The sequence below is a fragment of the Antechinus flavipes genome, chromosome 1 (genome assembly GCF_016432865.1).
Source record: "Antechinus flavipes isolate AdamAnt ecotype Samford, QLD, Australia chromosome 1, AdamAnt_v2, whole genome shotgun sequence".
Taxonomy (NCBI): domain Eukaryota; kingdom Metazoa; phylum Chordata; class Mammalia; order Dasyuromorphia; family Dasyuridae; genus Antechinus; species Antechinus flavipes.
Genome location: NC_067398.1, coordinates 311,417,793 through 311,437,038, shown reverse-complemented (window position 1 = coordinate 311,437,038; position 19,246 = coordinate 311,417,793). Strand labels below are relative to the sequence as shown.

Genomic DNA, 19,246 nt, shown 5'->3' with positions numbered 1-19,246 from the left:
ACAGAATGGGCATCAGGATCATTGGCTGAAGGAAGGAACATGAACTGTGGAAACTCTAAGGTGAAGGAGGTGGGTGTGGAGTGAGGGGACAATGGCAGCAGGGAATTAGGAGGGCACAGAGAGATAGTGGGACCACCTGAAAGGACCACAAAGAGGATGGGAAAAGGGGAAGTCATTTAATAGGGTCGAGTTCTTAGTATGAAAGAGAGCATTACAACCTGCCCTATCTTGCAGCTGATAGTGCCCTTTTGGACTCACCTTGGTACAGGCCACAAGCTGGGATGTGGACAGGGCACACTGTGTAGCTGCAGCAATAACCTGGGTCTGCAATCCTGAGTCCTCTGTCCGTTGGGCAACACTCTTGGCCTTAAGGACCAGTGCAGCCGCAGCACTGGCCACTGCTTTGGCCAGCTGCATCAGCATGTCCTATGGGGAAACAGTAATTAGCATGGTCCTACCTAATCCCCTTTACCCCATGACTCCAAGGCACCCAAGGTAGAAGTTGATCAATGTCCCTGTTGACCCTGATCATAAGATAGTATGCAGAAACCACCAGCCACCAGATCATCCTCTAAAGCAAATCTGGAGCCTCAAGCAGGACAGAACCCATACAAAGAGGAGAAACCCCAGCAAGGAGATAAAAGCTTCTATCATTAGAAGACCCCAAACCAAAGGGAAAGATGTATGAGGCGGATACACTCGGACAGTGATGGGGACAGGGACAAGTATTCCATATGTGCATGGGGTGAAGGGAGGTAGTTGTTCCTACTTTTAACACTTCTGTCACTTCTTTGAGGGGGCAAAGCCCCATTTGTTCTCCTCTATTATTCCATTTCTTTTCCTCCCTAACTTTTGTGCTCAGTTCCTCTCATCTCCCATTATTCTGTCCTTTCCTCTTCTTCCCACTTTGTAATGGGGGGAGGGGGCAAGGAGTATCAGTCGAGTGTATACGGCTCAGTGAGGACAGAGATGAGAAGGCCCAGGTTAGGGGGCCATTACCGTAGGGGGGTCAGGGGGCAATCGAACCCCAGACCCTCTGGGCGCAAACATCTGCATGGGAAATTGGGGAAAAAAGGTCAGCTGGAGAAATAGATGTGGAGGTGGGTTAAGTCTAAAGGGTGGGTGGGGTGGAAGGTTAAAACTGCCCCCAATGATGGGGACAAAACAACAGGATTGCAGGTGGGAAGGACAGGGACTAAGTTAATTTGCATTTTAAGGGCTGGATTCTGGGGCCAGAAAGCAGGTACCAGGGGCTCATTCATCAGAAGCAGGATTGGGATTAAGGGGCATAAGGGAAAATCTCCTTGGTAGGGACTAAGGGTGGTATTCAGAGAGTTTGGTGTAACCTACCTGGAAGTGTGGGTCAGTGTCACTCTCTCCAATTTGCTGCAGAAGTTCTCCACTGGCCTGTCCCACATTTCCAGCAGCCTGTAGCAGGTTCTGACGAGGCTGAGGAAACCAGGCACTGGTCAGCTGCCACCCACATTCTGTCTAAAACATGGTCACCAAACCCAGTCCTATGTCCCATATCCAAATAGCCTGTTCCTCCCTTCGTCATAATCTCGAACCCTTCATTAACTATGGAAGTGGCTAACTAGGTACCAAATACCAATTCAGATATGACCACAAACCTGTGGCCTGTCTAATGCCACCCAACCTTTCCAGTCCCTGACCTCAGCACTGGCTGGCTGGGCACTTCGCAGCAGTTCTGACACAGCCCCTGCCAGGCCTTTAGCTGCCTGTAGCAGGGGCCGCCCACTTCCCCCTTCATCTTCCAGCAGAGCAGCTAGCATCTTTACACCACGGGACATCTCAGTCAAGTTGGAAGAGATTGTAGTCACTGCACAGCCTACAGCTGTGTAGTCAGTCTCTGCGGGATCTCCTAGGGCAAAAAAGAACTTGTGTCAGGAACAGAATACTCAGCAAACTGACAGTAAAACAAACACAGTAAAATCTGCCCTTCTTCATCCCTAGCTACATTTTATCATATATTCAAGCAGGACTAAAAATTCTTGACCATCGCACCTGCGGTCAGGTTCACTACAGAGGCAGTTCCGGCTGTGATAGCATCCACTTGAGAGTGGATCTCATGTTTTGATTCATCCATCTTGTTTTTCCGCCAGGCCTTGGATGCCTGAGCAAGAGTATGAGAGAAAGAAACACTTTTGGCCTCAAGATCCATTGCTGGAATTTGAGTGTGCCCACCCTTCTGTGCCCAGGTCCTTCCCCACACTCACAGCATCCTGGCCAAGTGGAGGAAGAGTCTCAAAGTCGTCCAAGGTGGCCTGGGCAGCCTGCACAGCCTGCATGCTGGAGTTGATGGTACCAGTGAGCGCCTGTTGGGCTGAAGTCTAAGAGGCAAGAAAAAGGATGAACAAAAAAGATATGGAAGAAAAGCAAGGGAGATAAGGAAGGGATGGGGAGAAAGAACACAAGAAGTACAACAGGGAGATAGGGAAAAGATCTGGAGACATGAGGCTCTTACCAAGGGGGGCATGTGCCCACGGTGCATTTGGCCACTAGTGATCTGCTGCTGAGCAGGTGGCATGCTGCCCACCTGGAAGTTCTCAGGGCCAGAAGCTCCAGAGCGCATAATAGCAGGCAGGGCCACAGAACCATGTTCCACCCTTCCTACTCGGTTATATTGCTGTTGCAGGACCGTGGACCTGAAAAGTTGGTGAAGGAAGACATCATAAACTTTTGATTGACATCTCACATACCAATATAACTAAGTAGGAGACATGAACTAAGAGACTCAGAAAATATTTCACCTTCTTCCAAGTTTTACTGCTTTATATAACTTGTCACTGGAGCTGGGACTTAAGTGCTACAGGTTCTCATACTCTGTATCACCTATTGTGTTTCCCTCTTGGTCACACTCCCACTTGGGGGGAAACTTAGGGAGACAAGTTGGAGAAAATGACAGATAAGATACATAGGCTCCTCCCATCCCTACTTTCAACAGACAGGTCTTCTCCCTCTAGTCTGCACTGGCATTACAGAAGGAGCTCATATGTCAGGAGGACATTGGCTTAGAGAACCTCTAAATCCAACTCTCTACTATTATGATCCCAGAGACCAATTTTCCAGGAGTATTATAAATATAGGCCCCTCCCTCTTTGACAAATGGGGTTTCTTTCCCAAATGCCCCCCTCACTGCATACTTCTTGGGAGACACCGAGTCCTCCAACATGGTAGATTCTTCATCTCCTTCCAGGCCAAAATGATCCTTGCTCTTCTTCTGCAAAGAGAAAGCAGCCCCAGGGAAGAAAGAAGTCAGATGAGGAAGGGGAAATGGCAAGGAAACAAGGAGCTTCTTTTCTAGCCCCAACCAGTCTGATTCCTTAAGATCCTGGGCTTTTCTTGCCTTCTAGATGGAAGTGGAAGATTCAGGTTTGTGGAAATAAAGAGTATGAGGTCTTCACCTTTTTAAGGATGATATCAATATAACCGGCGATGAGCTGAGCAATCTGCTCTCCTTCTGTTGTCTGCACAGAGTAGTAGCCATCCTGGTAATCTCCAAAATCCTGGGGGCAGAATGTGGGTGGTTCAGGAGAGGCCCTGGGTATATACAAAGTAGGAGAAGACAGGGTGGGGGGTCCTCCAATCCTCAAACTTAGCTGGGAAGTCCACATCTCTTGTGCGCTGGGAGCACTCACTTCTTCATTCCCTTGAGCTCATACACATTCACTATGCAGAGTGCTGCCTTTCAGTCTAAATGTCCTGCCTCTTGTTAGGGTGACAAAGGTTGAACTTGACAACCCATGACCCCTAAGTCTCTTCACTGGGGCTGCACTTTAGAGCTGTCATCTACCCAGACAAGGACACATCCAATATGGCTGTCTTCTTCTTGGTTCCCTCCCATTCCCAATCTCCCTGGGGTTTTCTTCTGTGAGTCACCACAGATTTCCTCTATCCTTAAATGGCCTCTCACCAGAGTGAAGCTCTTTGGAGAGGCAGCCCAGCGCTTGATATTAGTAAGATTCCACTCCTGGATCACCTCCTTGGTCTTCTCATCCACTCTCATTACACATTCTTTGGTGATACCCAGTAGCCGAGGAACCAGCTTGTTTTTACCCTTCATTTTCTCCTGTCAAAGGTCAGAAGGACAAGCAAAAAGTCAGATGCAGAGCTGGGAAGAAATTGTAAGGTGGAGGCAGAGAGGCAAGGGAGAGGGTAGAAAGCCAAGGTGGGGCACAGTAAAAGGAAGAGGATCTGTGGAGAGCAATCTGTTAGATTACTGTTGAGAGGGAGGCAAGTAAAGAACAGGGAGTTTCCAGAGGTTGAGGTAGATAGGAAAGAGTGAGAAGTCAGTCAGGCAATGGAAAAGGATGTTCAGTACTGACCTTGACCAGGAAGAAGGAAACACCATACGTCTTGAGGGAGCGGGCAAGCTTCACATAACGCACCTTCGCTTCAATCTCACTCATCTGCCCGCAATTCTTGTGGGCCTAGGGGCATGGGGAAATGAGGGGTGATGGCATAGGGGAAAAGTTGGAAAGTTCACAGAGAGGAATGAAATAAGAGGGAAGGATGATTTAGGGAATTGGGAAGGGATTGATGGACCAGGGAGGGAAGGATTAGAGGGAATGAAGACAATGGGATGAAGGCAAGGAATGACAGAAATGTAATAGAGACATAAGGGATGTCGAGGAGGGAATGGTCAGAGAGCCTAGGTATGTTATGTAGTGATGGACAGAATATGTATGTGGGGGCACATTTAGGGAGTGGGGGAAAGGGTTATGCAGGGACAACAGGTAAGAGGGAAACAGTAAACCTGAGGGACAGAAAGAAGGCCTGAATGGGTAGTCTCATGAGGTATTAATTATACTACTACCTTCCTTCAGTACAGTGTTTTATACTCTTCAAAATGCTTTCCCTTACATTATCTCTTTTGATCTTCCAACCATTTCACATAGGGCAAGTGTTATTAACTTCATTTTATAGATGGGAAATTGAGACACAGACAAGTTAAGTACCTAAGATCCCAGGGTGGATCTGGAAGTGGAAGTCTAGGTCTGCTACCTCCTAAAGCAATGAGGCCCAGAGGGGAGTTCAGTGGAGGTGTGTGTGAGGGGCAATTAGGCCCTTCCTCATAGTCCTTCCCTCTTACCTGGAATATCTTGCGTTCTCCTTTCTGCTTCACATATTCTTTGGGCAAGAAATCTTTCAGGCTACAATAGAAAAGATGGCGGTAGCACCTGATTACCACCTCTCCAATTTCAGGATTCAGTGTGTGGGAAGAGGAAAGAGAACTCAAGATGGAGACTTTCTTAGCAAGGGAAAGGGAACCAAAAATAAAAGCAAAGAATGGTTGAACAGGACTCATGAGATTGGATTGGAGAGTATAGTAGGGCTGTGAGAAAATATGTCTAGTTCCATTTATATTCAAGTAAACCCTTCACTACAATTCCACTCTGAGGTCTCATAATAAAGTAGAGATGATTGAAATTTATGGAATTCCTTATCAGCAGAATGAAAACTTTGGGGAGTCCTGGAAAGCTGGAAATACTTCAAGTAGAAGCCCTGCAGAGAACCGTGTGTATGTTTGTGCTTTAAAGACAAGCTAAGCTAGTCTCATTGTCAAAGTGTAGGCCACCAAGGAGTGATTTTTTTTTTTTTTTTAGCCATAGCAATTCATTAACAGCATCTACTTGGGTGTAAAAATGGTTATAATCTACATAGGTAGAATGAACACCCACAATGATTAAACCAGAAATCCCTCAATTATTGTAGCATTAGAGAACTTGCATTAGAAATAACTTGTATTATGAAACTAAGACATTTCATAACTTTTTCTGGGCTTGTTATTTTTTTCTCATCTGTTTCCAACTAGGCCCTAACAGTAACATGATAATCCTTTTATTTTTCTTAATTGATTCTGTTTCCTTTCACCACAGTGGCTGTTCCAAAACTTCTCTTCTCTTTTCAAGCCCCTCACCCCTGCTCTCAGGTGACTCCCTTGCTTCCTACTTTACCAAAAAATCTAAGGTCATTAACCACCAGCATTTTTCTCAGCTTGCAAATCCTTAATATAATCTATTTCTTCCTATATTTCAGTCTCTGAAGAAGATTTTTCTTCTTTGATTCTTGATTCTATTTTTTTTCTAGTAGGTGGCACCCACAGGCACCACTTTTTTCTAATCTTCAGTTTGTTCCCAACTACTCGTTCCCCCCAAATTGTCTATAAGCATACTTAAGGTCTTCACCCTTCTTAAAAATCCATCATAGGCCCTATGCTACCCAAAACTATTGTTCGATATATCCTTCTCCTTTTCTTAGTCCCACTCTTAGAAAAACCTGTCCACATTTGCTGTCTCTAATTCTTTCCTTGCAAATTTTCTGCAATCTGGCTTCTGACTGAACTTATCACCTGAAATTCTTCTCTCCAGTACTAATGAATACTTTCATTGTCAAATGACATTTTCTCAATTCTCATACCCTTTAATTTCTCTGCAGGGCCTATCACTGCAGAATCCTCCTTCTTCCTAATCCTATTTAACCTTTAGGTTTCCATGACACTGTTCTCTCTTGGCTCTCCTCTTACATGTCTGATTGCGCCTCAGTTTCTTTTGCTAAATCACCAACTATATTGGATCCCTGGCTGTGGAGATTTCCCCAGGCTCTGTCCTAGCTTCTTTGGTCCTCACATCAGCTCCCATATGGTGACTTATCTCTAGAAAGATGACTCTCAGTTCTATATCTCTAGGCTTGAGCACCAGTACCACAGAACCAAATGCTTATCAGACATGTCAAACTATATATCCTCTAGATATCTTAAACACAATATTTTCAAAAAAGAATTTATTATATTTTCCCACAAACTCACTTCCCTTCTGAACTTTCCTTTTCTACTGAAGGTACTATCATGCTTCCAAACACCAAGGTTACAACCTTGATGTGTCACTCTCCCATCACCTCACATATTCAATTAGCTCCCAAACACTGTCGTTTCAGTCTCTATTAACATCTTCCCCATCACTCCCTTCTCTCTCATCTCATCACCTATTGCCTGGACAATTGCAATAGCATCCTATTTATTTGTGCTCTGTCGAATCTTTCAGCATTAAAATCCAGATTCCTTATAGTCAAAGTGATTTTCGTAAAGCACAAGTCTGACCATATAACCCTCCTACTCAGGTTCCTTGATACTTCTAAAATCAAATAACAATTTCTCTGTTTTGGATTTAAAGATCTTCACAACATAGTTTTAGTCTACCTTTCAGACTTACAATTTATTAGTCCTCTCCTCATCTTCTGTGGTTTACCTAAACAGCCTTCACATTGAGCCTCATAGACTACATCTACCCCTCTCTAACAATGCAATTTGCTGAGCATCATGTTTAGAACTCATTCCTTCCTTCCTCTGCCTCTTGGAAGGCAGATTTTCTTTAAGACTTGGTTCAGTAGCTCCTTCTGCATGAGACCTTTCCTTCTGTCTCTGGATGCTAGTGCTTCTCTTCCACTCTGTTATCTTGTAAATGTTTTGTATTTACTATATATACAATACATGTGCATACTGTCTGTCATGTTTGAATGTGGGTTTACTAAGGGCAGAGATTCTTTGTCTTTTTATCCCTAGTATTTATCCCAGTACCTGAGCATAGAAGAGGCACTTAATCAGTTTCTGATTAAGTTGACTGATTCCTTATAGTTACTATAGTTATATTATCTCAAAAGGATTATAGGTAAGGAAAAGGCTGGGAGGTCATATTTCCTTTCTTTAGACATTTCCCAAAGAAATTGTATTTGGAAGCCTCTGATGATAGCTGCTAAGAAGAAAACAAGAAAGCCAATCTCTGGGCCCAAAGGGAGAAGAAAAGGTCTGAAAGGGAAGACAAACTATGATTAAGAATCATTGTTGGTGCAGAGGGGAGTACCTAACATCAGAGTAAAGAGTACAGATTACTTACTCAAGGAAGCCAGGTTTATGCTTCTGCTCATTGTGAGGTCCAAACTGAATTTGACATTGAAAGCCAGCAAACTCACAGGCTTTGTCAAAGGATACAGGATGGGAACCATTCAAGATGTCATCTCGTGCCTGTAGAATACAACAGGGCATTCAGATTGGTCCTCAAGGAGAGTCTGTTCAGGCCACTAGGCTAGAGGACATTAATGTGCTTTTCTATATAATACCACTGCTATTTATTTTATTATAGCTTTTTATTTACAAGATATATGCATGGGTAATTTTTCAGCATTGACAATTGCAAAATCTTTTGTTCCAATTTTTCCTTTCCTTCCCCCCACTCCCTCTCCCAGATGGCAGATAGACCAATACATGTTAAATATGTTAAAGTATATGTTAAATACAATATATGTATATATATTCATAGTTATTTTGCTGCACAAGAAGAATTGGTGTGTCCCATTTTTATACCTGCACATAGAGGAGATTCAGCTGTACAGGGTCCCGGGAGTCCACATTTTGATCTGAGTAGAAAAATTTTCTCCGAAGGAGTAATGTTTCCTGCTCTTCAACACCTTGTTCCCTCAGTGTCCGTCCATGGTCCAGCCAGTTCACTGGAGTAAAAAGATACCTCCTTTTTAGTAGTGAGACCTATGATAACCATTAGAACCCTCACTGAAAGGGTGGCTCCTAAGTTTGGCCCTTTCCCTATTGATCCAGCTGTCTTCTCCTATCTAAAAGCTGCCTCTCTCTTTACTGTTCCAGACATCCCTTCCCTACCCTATTGCCCCAGTACCCTCCTCCTCCAATGCTCCAGAAGCCTCTCCCCTACTGCTCACACTCATCATCTGTGTGTAGCTTTTGCTTCAGCTTCTCCATTTTCTTCTCATCCCGCAACAGTGTCTTATCCTTCCGAAGTGTCCCTGTCACCTCCTCTTTTTTCTCCTCCAGGAGTTCTCGAACCAGGGAATATTCCTCATGATTGGTGATACCTGGGCAGTGGTGTGTTCACAGGGGTAAGGCAGGGGCTGTGGAGGTAGCAAGTGGCTGGCTACTGTTAATCAGCTTCCCCCCATCACCACCACTCTCATACCAATGCGGGCACAGATGGTCATGAGCATGTCAGTGACTGTCTTAGAATCATCCACCATGATGGTTTTTACAGCTCCATCCAGCATTCTGATCTTTAGGGGCCGCTGCTTCTTTCTATACTCCATGGTGTCCTAGATGGAGCCAGAAAGAAAGGCAGCATCTTAGACTGGTGGATGGGGTGTTGAGGAGCATTGAGGAGACAACTTATTGGTTGTTTCAGTATCCAAAATGTGAGAATCAGTTTGTACAAAGGGAACTGAGTGATCACAGATTGAAACAGAGTAGGGTTCAAAGAGAGTTGTGCTCCTCACGTATGGAGGTAGTCAAAGTCTGACTCTGGTTAGGTCTACAGTGGTCAGAGGAACTAGAGATGGGGTTACAGAGTTGCAAAGAGAAAGGTCTGGAGTTTAGAAATACTCACTCCATTTCGAAGCATGTAGTAATCCAGGGCTTTTCCAGCCTCTAGCCAGATACCCTTTTTGGGGTCATCATCCGATAGAAACAGCCCAAAGTCATTGGCTGAAAAAGAACAGTTGTTAATCCAAGCCAGACTTAGAATTTCCCACCCTTCACCCTTACATGCAAGCTGCTCCTACAACACAGAAAGTTCCATAACATACTACAGACCCCTGTCTATGGTGTGGTTCACTATTTGCCCCAGGAGATATATCACAATCCAAAACTAGAAGTAGAGCAATAGTTTAGTCAGGGGAAGGAGGGCTCAATCCCTTCCTGCTTAAGGGACTTAATAAGGAAACCAACTGGAAAGGGACTACATGGGTATTAGTAGGAGGAGAGCTGTGTAAATTTCTCCCAGGATTTAGCCCAATGTCCCTGCTTTCCTCCATCCAGAGCCTAGAGACTTACGAGGACCAGCTAAGGCTTCTGGGATGCGCTCTCTGATGATTCGGCAAGCATCATACACCATGGTAGATGGCTCAAACTGCATAGTCTTCACGACATTCCCAATGCTGATTTTCAGCGACAGGGCAACCATGTTGGCGGCTTCTCTTCTTTCTGGCTACACCTGCTGGGTGGCAATGGGATGTTAGCTTCACGGGAGAGACACTGGGGGACTTGAGTGGTAGAAAAGTAATACTAAGAAAGGTGATCAGGCAAAGTAGGGAGTCCGTTTTAAAACAACAAAAAAAGGGCAGCTAAGTGGCACAGTGGATAGAGCACTGGCCCTGAAGTCAGGAGGACCTGGGTTCAAATCTGGTCTCAGACACAAATACTTCCTAGCTGTGTGACCATGGGCAAGTCATTTAACCCCAATTGCCTCAGCAAAAACAACAATAACAACAAAACCAAAAACCAACCCAACTCCAAATAAATAAGCCAAAAAAAAGAGCTGTTCCTAGCTTTAAGATAACCCCACAAAGAAAAGTCAGCCTGGACCCTGTTGCTCACTTTTTTGAGCTCTTGAGGATTTTTCAGCTTATCTTTCTATTTGTCCCCTCATGTCTTTCTTGCTTTAGTTTTTGTTTTCCATCCCCTGCCTTTTGTTTCTCTATTCTCCGTTAGTATTTTTCCTTCTTTTCTCCCTTCCATGGATGAAGCCATTATCTTTCTCTTGAGGCTACTTCCATAAAGCTGTGGAGGAGTGTAAAAGTCAAGAAACTGAACAATTCAGTCCATTGGCTTCAGAGATTATTGTTTAAGCCACCTGACAGATAACTTGCCACCTGCTTCTGAGGTATCCTTGTGTTTCCCCCTCAGTTCACTGTCAGCACTTCTATTCTCTCCCAAATTTCTAATCCACTCCTCTCATTATTTTCTTTTCTTAAAGCTCTCAGGTAGTGAGCAGTTCTACAGACTCCTGGGGAATCAAATGTGATATACGGTCTTACCCATGTTTAAATCTTGTCTGTAGTTCACTTTAAAATGGCCCACTGTTATAATCTGTACCTTTAACTTCTATCTAACTTGATTCCTCCAAACTTTCCTTGAGAACCAATTTTTTTTCCCCATTCCTTTCCTCTATATCCCCTTTTCCTTGATATCTTCCCCTTTTCTAATAGTTTGGTTCAGCAGGTCATTGGTATCAAGAGGCAAGTAGCACAGGGCTCTTTTTCATTACAGCAGAATTTTCCTGGCAGCCATTGACATTACCAAATGCTGTATAATGATTGGCTATCTCCCGGCTAAAGGAGGAGTATGCCTGCAGGCTGAAAATATTAATTTCCTACTGTCACAACTTTTAAAAGGCAAATTAGCTGTAGACAGGTGGCTGAGCAAGAAATTGAAGGATGATGATAAGAGGATTTGGAGGATTTAGGGACCTGAGAAGTGAAAGAGTGCTGGTAACAATTTGGGAGAGAGAATCAAGGAGGAGATGGTTCGAGAGGACAGGCAGCAGGGCAATTTGGGGACATATAATCATGGGGTAAAGGGGAGAGATAACAAATGATGGGGGAAGAGCTGAACCAGTGGTTTCTGGAGTATAAATGGGCCAAAGATTCCTGAGGAGAGAGCCTTAGCCTTGATCTGTGCCTTCCCTACCTTCCCACCAAAATCCCTTCATCCCTGTTTACAGTTCCCATCTCCCACTCTCTTCATCACTGAGCCATTCCCTGTATTTAAACCAACCTGGTGGTGGGAGTACTGATCACACCGGAGCAATTCAGAGAAGCAGGCAGCTGGCAAAATTCAGAACAGAACTAGCAAGAATTCCTCATCCTGGCCTGAAAATGTGAACCCTCATACCCCAGTTTCCTCCGGACACACAGAATCCCCATCATTTGGGCAGGAAACCACTGAAACCTCTGGTGAGACCCCGATAAGAGAACTGAGTCATGCCCCCTTTCTTCCTACTGAATATGATAAAAAGAGGCAGGGGAAAGAGCACTGACTAGAGTCAAAGGCTTGAGTTCCAATCCCACAACATTTGACAATTATTATCCATGTGCTCTTGAACAAGTCACTTAAACTCTTTGGGAGGCATCCGTTTCCTCATGTGCAAAATGAATTTGGACTGGACAGCCTCTGAGGTGCCTTTCAGCTCTACATATATAGTCCTATGATGGGAAGAAGAGTAATACACTCTTGAGAAGAGGGTCCCTTAAAGATTATGTCCAGGGAGCTATTTTCCATCATCTTTTCCCATTTAGCAAAGTCCCTTTCTCTCTCCCCTCCTCCTCGAGGGAATCCCCCTCCCTCAAGACATTCCAGAGTCACATTCCAGAGGAGTTGGGCAATGAGGGGGGGAGGAGGAGGGAAGGGGAGGTGTCACAACCCAGCAAGGAATGGAATGTGTGTGTGTGCTTGAGGGAAGGTGGGGGGAAGTGGGGTACACAATGTACAGGCAAAGCAGTGAAAGATGAGGAAATGGAGAAAAAGAGGGTCAGAGAGGAGATAAAAACAAAGATATTAAGAGAAGCTGATGAAAAGAGAAGGGAGATCATGCATACATATGAAAGATAGAGATATGAGAGACAGAAAAAGGCAGTGATAGATGAAGAATAAGTCAGAAAGTATAGACAGGACTAGGGGAGTTTATACTTAGTGTCTGTTACCAAATTTGGCGTCTGAGTCTTAACCACAGGGAGGAGGGGGAACCCTGTGGGTTAGATGCTGACACATCCGGCCTCAGGCTGTGGGAGGCTCATGTAGGACTGGACTGGACTGGGCAACCAGAGAAGGATTAGGCCAAATCAAACTAATTCCCTTCCACACTTCTTCTACTCCCGTTATATACGCCCTGACCTTTCTCCATATGTATAATACCTTTCTCTCCTATATAGAACCCCTTTACCCATATAACTCTCCATATCTCTTCCCCAATTCCCTAAATTGTCTACACACTGCTCCTACCTTCCGTCAGGCAAATACCTAATGAATGCCTACTAGGTATAAAGTATTACTGGATATACAAAGGTGAATAAGGTAGGTCTCTTGTCCTCAAAACTCTAGTAGGGGTGGTGAGATAAGTCCACAAATAAATCTAATACAAGGTAGGCTCTAAGTAAGTGCTGGGAAGGTTCAGAGAAGGGAGAGATCATGTCTGATTGAGGGCAGCCAGAGAAAGTGTTTTTGAGACTATAACATTTAAAGTGGGTAGGATTTCTTTCTTTCTTTTTTTTTTAATTTATGGAATAAAGCATTTCCTTAGTATAGTATATATAAAAAAAGATGACTGAATGTGAAACTGCAAACCTATTACAACCTGCTTATTTCTTTCAGTAGGTGTACATAAAAGATATAGACTGACAGGCGCAAAGGACAGAATTTACATATTAAAAAATAATGAGATATTAATGATAATAGGGAAATGTGTAGAGAAAAGTGACTATTTATAAGGATGTACATAGGCAAGTGTAAGGAAAAACTTGGGCTAGATTACTGACGGACTTGAATAGAAGACCGAATTTGGACTTTATTATTGGTAAGAGGGAACCAATAGTGGAATGACATAATTAGTGCTGTGATTGGGAAGACTGTTCTGAGGATGGTATACAGGATAGATAAAAAGACAAGAGATGCTGAAGGTAAGACCAATTGGGAGACTTCTTTGACTTAGGGTAATGGTAGTTGGAATGGGAAGGAAAGGACTAATGAGAAGTGCTATAAAGAAGTAGGATGAAGAAGATTTGATGGGAGAGGGGCAATATAAGAGTCAATGCTAACTTTTAAGTTTTGGGTTTTTTTTTGTTTTTTTTGCAAGGCAATCGTGATTATGTGACTTGTTCAGGATCATACAGCTACTAAATGTCAAGTGTGAGGCTGGATCTGAACTCACGTCCTCCTGACTCCCGTGCTCGTGTTCTATCTGCTGTGTCACCTGGAGGTCGAAATAATTCTGTTTTTGAGTACAAGTGACTACAAAAATAGTGTTACCCATTAAAAAATTCAAAAAAGTAGAGGGAGAGAAGCTGATATGATAGGAAAGATGAGTTCAGTTTTGAATTTATGGAATTTGAGGTACCCATGGGGCATCTGGGTAGCTACACCCAACAGAAAATTGGACAAAAAGAACTGCATTTTAAGTGAGAGGTTAAAGCTTCTCGCTTGTAAACACACTAACCTCCTCCTACATGGAAATACTTTGCCTTCCCCTCCCCCCCTTCTCCTCACAGACTTGAAGTCCCAAGAGACCTTGGAATACTCAGCTCATTCTCTTAAGGGTTAGAAAAGAGGCAAGCTAGTCAGTGGCCAGAAATTGAAGTGATTGATACTGGAGAGTACAGTAAGTGGCTGAATTGGCCTTGGAGTTAGGTCAGAGTAAAGTCAGGAGATGGCTTGCCAAGGAGAATGATATCAGGATATATATAGTCAACTCTTTGGCTAAGGTAGGGGTGAGATCAGGGTGGGATCAGTGAGTGGGCCAAGCTGAGGGTTAAGACCTGGGTGTGGTCAGTGGCCAGGCTGGGGATGTGATCAGCAGAGACCAGCTTCCTTCTCAGGCCTCATTTCCCCTTTTCTTGTTGGGGAAGGAGAAGGAAGATCTGTGACTGGACCAGGGAACTGGAAGAAGCTCAGAATTGGGGAGATGCCAAACTGAAAAAGTAAGGGAACTCAGAGCATGTCTAGGGTTGAGGGACTCAGCAGATGGTAAGGGACCCAGGGGGAAGTTAAGTTGGTGGGAATTTTTGTTAAAAAAAAAAAAAACAACAAAAAATACATACACAGAAGGGGGGTTGTGAGGGGAGGTCAAGGAGGATGTGAAAAGCAGGAAGTCATAATCTCCTACCCTCTGCTCTAGTCAGGTCCAAGGGAGGGGGATAGGAACTAAGTGACTATGGAACAAGGGAAAAATGGGGTTGAACTTTCTGGGCACAAAGCCATTCTCCTCAAATCTACTTCATTTTTGATTACCTTAGGGCATACTGCCCACCCACAGACAAACTGGCAATACTTTTCCAAATAAGAAAACAGTAAGTCCTTGCCCTTTCCATGCCACTATCTACTTTCCATTTTACCTGAGAAGCATTGAAATCAGTGGAGAGACTTTGGCTATCAAATGGCCTGTAGTAGAGCCTGAAACCGTGCCAATGGAACCTGGGGCCCCAAACCCAGGATTTTGGTTCTCTACTCAGAGGTGCTTGAGATGTTCTGATAACTACAAAGGAAATGGTGGAACGGTCTAAATTGGGGGGACTAAGCTCAGCTCATGATTGAGGTACTACATGATGAGGATTTATGATAGACCATAAATCTTGAGACCAATTAATCCATGATCCCTCATATTGACCTCAATTGCAACCTTTTATGAGTTCTAAGCCTGTGAGTTCCAAATTTAACCATAACTTCAATACTGATCCTGATCTAATCACTGACTCCTACACTAACCTGACAATCCTAAAGTCTAAAATTCTTTCTGATTCCTAACCATTTAAATCTAATGCTACTCTATGACCAAACAAACCAGTCAATCCAATTCCTGAATCCTAATGCTGACTCTGAAAAAAATCACTGACCTTTAACCCTCACCTCTTGAACATGAGTAGCTTCTAACATTGACCCTAAATGGAAAATTGTTATTTAGTAGTTATCATTCCAATCAATGATTCCTGGACCAATCACTGATTACTGACATTGAAGCTTAACCCTTAACCCATTCCTATATCCTGTCACTGCATCATGGTCTTTGGGTCCTGATCAAATAAAAATTCCTCTATTTGGCATTTAAAGTTTTTACCTTTTCAGTCTTCAGACTTTACTTTCCTCTGTGAATTCTACCACTTAGCCAGCTTTTCTTGCTGTTTCTTTAATATATTATTTGTTTCCTGTTTCCCTGCTTTTTTACTAGCTGTTCTCCATGCCTGAAATGCTCAGTCTGCTTACCTCCAAATCTTAAATTTCCCTTGTTTTCTTCAAAATTCGGCTCAAATCCCTCTTTTGGGGGGAGGCTTTTCCAGATTCCCCTGGCTGCTAGTGTTCTCTCCTCTCAGATATCCTCCCACTGACTTTCTACATCTTTATATGCTTAGTTGCATGTAGTCTCCTCCTCAGGATGTAAGCTCTTTGACAGCAGGAGTTGAATTATCTTTATGCTTTTCTTTGTATTCTCATTGTTTAGCACAATGCCTGACACAACAAGGACTTAATAAATGCTCGACTTTTAATAAACCCAACATTATTCTTAATCCCATGCCTAATCTGATTCTTGGAAAATAAGCCCATCTTTAATGCTGACACCAAACTCAAATTTGACTTTTAATTTAATTCCTGATTGGTCATCTCCAATTCTAAATCTATGACTCTACAATACATAACACTGACCCACAGACTAATGCTGATTCTTTATTCAACCTGTGAATCTATTAACATTAATCCAAAACTTTAAGATTCAACACTAGTCTAAAAAACAATAATCCTAAACTTTTGTAAAACTTGCCTATTTGTCACAATCCTAAATCTTATCCAGACTTCCCTGATTTCCTTTACCAAATTCCCACCTTCAAGAAGTCTTTTTCTCTTAATGCTAGATGCCTTTCCTTTGAGATTATCTTTCATCTACTCTGCATAATTTTGAATGTGATAGACATGTTTGCGCGTTGTCTCTCATTATACTGTGAGCTCTTTTTGGGCATGAAACATATTTTTGCCTTTCTCTGGGTCCCTCGTGCTTATCATAATGCCTGGAATAACTGCTTAAATACCTGGTGACTAATAATCACAATAATAAATAATAGATTGCATGTGTATGTGTATAAATCTACAAATTTCTAATTTTATCCTCATGCCAACTATGGGAAGTAGGTCCTAACATCAATTTAGTTCTCATCAAGATAACCTGGTTCAAATTCCAACCCTAATTTAACTCTAATTTTCTCCCAAACCTTTGGCATACCTAATCCTAAAATCCCTTAGTCAATCAGTAAATGCTATACCCACATACATCACCCCAACTCCACAACCAAAATGTCATACCATTCTGATCTCACATTCCTCTTGATTTGATCCCATCCCTGATCACTTAACCCTATCTAATTTTAATTTATCCTAACAATCTCATCCATCATTTTTGCTTACCTAACTATATTCTAGTCCCATACCATTCTTGACCTCCCAAATCCAGTTTAGGCCCACCCATCCCTGTCCCCTAAATCCAATAATTTAGTTCCACCCATCGCTGTCCCTTTAACTCCAGTTGAGTTCCATCCATTCCAGTCCCCTAGCTCTATGGCTACTATCCCTGTCTTCCTAACTTCAAAGTTTAATCCCACCCACCCAACTCTGTTACTCTTAACACCAGAATTTAATTTCACCCATCCCTGTCCCTCTAACCCGCGTTTAGTCCCATCCATCTCTGTCCCCCAACTCGAGTTTAGTCCCACCCACCTGTCACTCTAACTAGTCCCATTAACCCGTCCCCCTAATCCTAGAGTTTAGTTAGTCCCCACGCACCCACTCCTGTCATTCTAACCCCAGAACTTAATCCCATCCATCCTTGCCCCTCTAACCCGAGTTTAGTCCCACCTACTCACACCTGTCACCCTAATCCCAGAGTTTAGTCCCACCCACCCCGTCCCCAACCCCAAAGTTTAGTCCCTCCCACCTATCCCTGTCCTCCTAACCCCGGAGTTTAGTCCCACCCATTCCTGTTCCCTAACTTTATAGCCTAGTCTCACTTATCCTGGCGTTCCTAACCCCTTCCCAGCCCCCGTCGCCCTCCAGCATCCTGGGTACCACAACTCCACCCACCAAGCAGCTAGGCAAGCAGGATGGACACACCCGGACACTGACCTCTCAGGCCAGGGAGGGTTAGCGGCAGCGCCCATGCACCCACCAGGACTGCTCTCGCTGCAGCCAGCTCCAGCCCCCGACCCAAAGCTGCCCCCTCTGCCTGCCCCCAGCTTTCCCCCCCTCATCCCAACTTCACCCTGGGGGCCAGATTCCCCTCCCCCGGATCCAGTCCCCTCTCCTCCTCACCCCCCTTCCCCCCCCAATCCGGCCCTGCCCCTTCCCGCCGCCGTCCCATTCTTCCTGGTTCCGCCCCGCGCTCTGCGCTGCCTCAGCCCCACCTGAGCTATTCCGGGATCTCCCGCTTGCCGGCCCGCCCTTCAGGTCACTCACTCGTTAGTTCTCCGGGTTCCCGGGTCCGGGGTCCGGCCTCGCCCTCCCGCCGACTGACGAACTCTCCGCCACTTCCGTCCCCGGAGCGCGTTCCCCCCACTCCCGACCCGTGGGCGGCGCCCTGGGCCCGCCCCTCTACGGCTCTGCTAGCTGCAGGAAGCTGCTCTGGCCCCAGCTCTCTATGCCTGGAGCGGGTCGAGAGACCCGGCGACTCCCTTGCAGCGGGAGGGAAGCGCAGGGTACGCATGCGCAGGGTGTGGTACCAAGGTTTAGTTACTGCGGGCAGCCTAGCGGACCCGAGCCGCATACCGCGTAATCTCTGGCTAGTCTAGCGGTGGGGGCGGGGACCGGGAACCCCGCCCTAAGGAAAAAGGAAATTCGCCCAGCCCGCTACTCTGCTTTTTCTTGTAGCCTCCAGTATTTTGGACGGACTTTCCAGCCTTGGGAAGGTGCTTTACCTCTCGCTCCTTCCACACCCTTCTGGACTCGCGGAGAGGCCAGGACGCAAAAACCCACCTGCTTCCGAACTGCGACTTTCCAGCCTCATCAAAGCGTGCTCCCAGCGCTTCTCCCGCCTGCCCTCTCAGCGCAGCTACATTTATATAGCCCAGTTCTATTTGTATTGCATGTGTCATGTGTGAGTCTTCCCACCAGACTTGAGTTCCCCCTTCCGCCCAACTTCCGAGAGCAAGGCCCCTGCCTGTAACAGGAGAACTTTCTGTCATGCTTGGTCTAGGGTGGTCGCTAATTCCATACAAGTGGTCTCCTGAAAGTTGGGAGACACATAAGGACAGAGGGATAGTAAGAGGAAATCACTGTGTGTGTGTGTGTGTGTGTGTGAATGATAGGATCTTAGCTTTGTGCATAAAGCATGCATAGGTGGTAATAAGTAAACTAATAATTTATCATTAGTTATACGTAAAAACGTAAATGAAAACACAGAAAAGTAGCTGAACTCCGATTAAGCGTAATGACCAGTCTTGGGAGTCTTGGGAGCAGAGAACAGTACGGGTGTGGAACGTGGCATACAAGATCTGGTCTCAGGTTTTTTTTTTTTTTTGTTGTTGTTGTTGTTGTTTGTTTGTTTGTTTTTTTTGGTGTTCAATTGGGAAGGGAAGCTAACAGGAAATGAAAGACTTCCATAAAACTAAAGGAACAAAAGGGAACAGACTGCATGGGCGCAGAGGGAATACTAACCTACTTAAGGAACAGCAAACCTGGCAAGGG

General features: G+C 44.6%; 2 protein-coding genes across 4 annotated transcripts in view; one reads left to right on the top strand and one right to left on the bottom strand.

Moving 5' to 3' along the window:
- The window catches only part of TLN1 (talin 1), a 38,321-nt gene extending 20,205 nt beyond the window's left edge, over positions 1 to 18,116 (bottom strand). Inside the window, exons 1-19 of one of the 3 annotated variants that reach the window (XM_051964999.1) lie at positions 18,020 to 18,116; positions 9,869 to 10,031; positions 9,423 to 9,520; positions 9,003 to 9,132; positions 8,749 to 8,901; positions 8,381 to 8,523; positions 7,914 to 8,041; positions 5,114 to 5,174; positions 4,347 to 4,451; positions 3,935 to 4,090; positions 3,426 to 3,527; positions 3,165 to 3,241; positions 2,486 to 2,666; positions 2,238 to 2,351; positions 2,026 to 2,134; positions 1,674 to 1,882; positions 1,351 to 1,449; positions 1,000 to 1,050; positions 259 to 426 (exon numbers count right to left, since the gene is read on the bottom strand). In XM_051964999.1, the coding sequence (XP_051820959.1) occupies positions 259 to 426; positions 1,000 to 1,050; positions 1,351 to 1,449; positions 1,674 to 1,882; positions 2,026 to 2,134; positions 2,238 to 2,351; positions 2,486 to 2,666; positions 3,165 to 3,241; positions 3,426 to 3,527; positions 3,935 to 4,090; positions 4,347 to 4,451; positions 5,114 to 5,174; positions 7,914 to 8,041; positions 8,381 to 8,523; positions 8,749 to 8,901; positions 9,003 to 9,132; positions 9,423 to 9,520; positions 9,869 to 9,998 (2,214 nt within the window). In that variant the 5' untranslated portion in view covers positions 9,999 to 10,031; positions 18,020 to 18,116. The remainder of the gene's footprint in view (positions 1 to 258; positions 427 to 999; positions 1,051 to 1,350; positions 1,450 to 1,673; positions 1,883 to 2,025; positions 2,135 to 2,237; positions 2,352 to 2,485; positions 2,667 to 3,164; positions 3,242 to 3,425; positions 3,528 to 3,934; positions 4,091 to 4,346; positions 4,452 to 5,113; positions 5,175 to 7,913; positions 8,042 to 8,380; positions 8,524 to 8,748; positions 8,902 to 9,002; positions 9,133 to 9,422; positions 9,521 to 9,868; positions 10,032 to 18,019) is intronic. The other 2 variants (XM_051965006.1, XM_051965017.1) reach the window with 2 other exon arrangements.
- LOC127545464 (uncharacterized) lies at positions 16,692 to 19,237 on the top strand. The gene is made up of 3 exons (XM_051972775.1): positions 16,692 to 16,698; positions 17,702 to 18,258; positions 18,431 to 19,237. Exons 1-3 carry the CDS (start codon positions 16,692 to 16,694, stop codon positions 18,623 to 18,625), a joined length of 759 nt encoding a protein of 252 aa, XP_051828735.1. The 3' UTR covers positions 18,626 to 19,237.
- Positions 19,238 to 19,246: the final 9 nt, after the last annotated feature.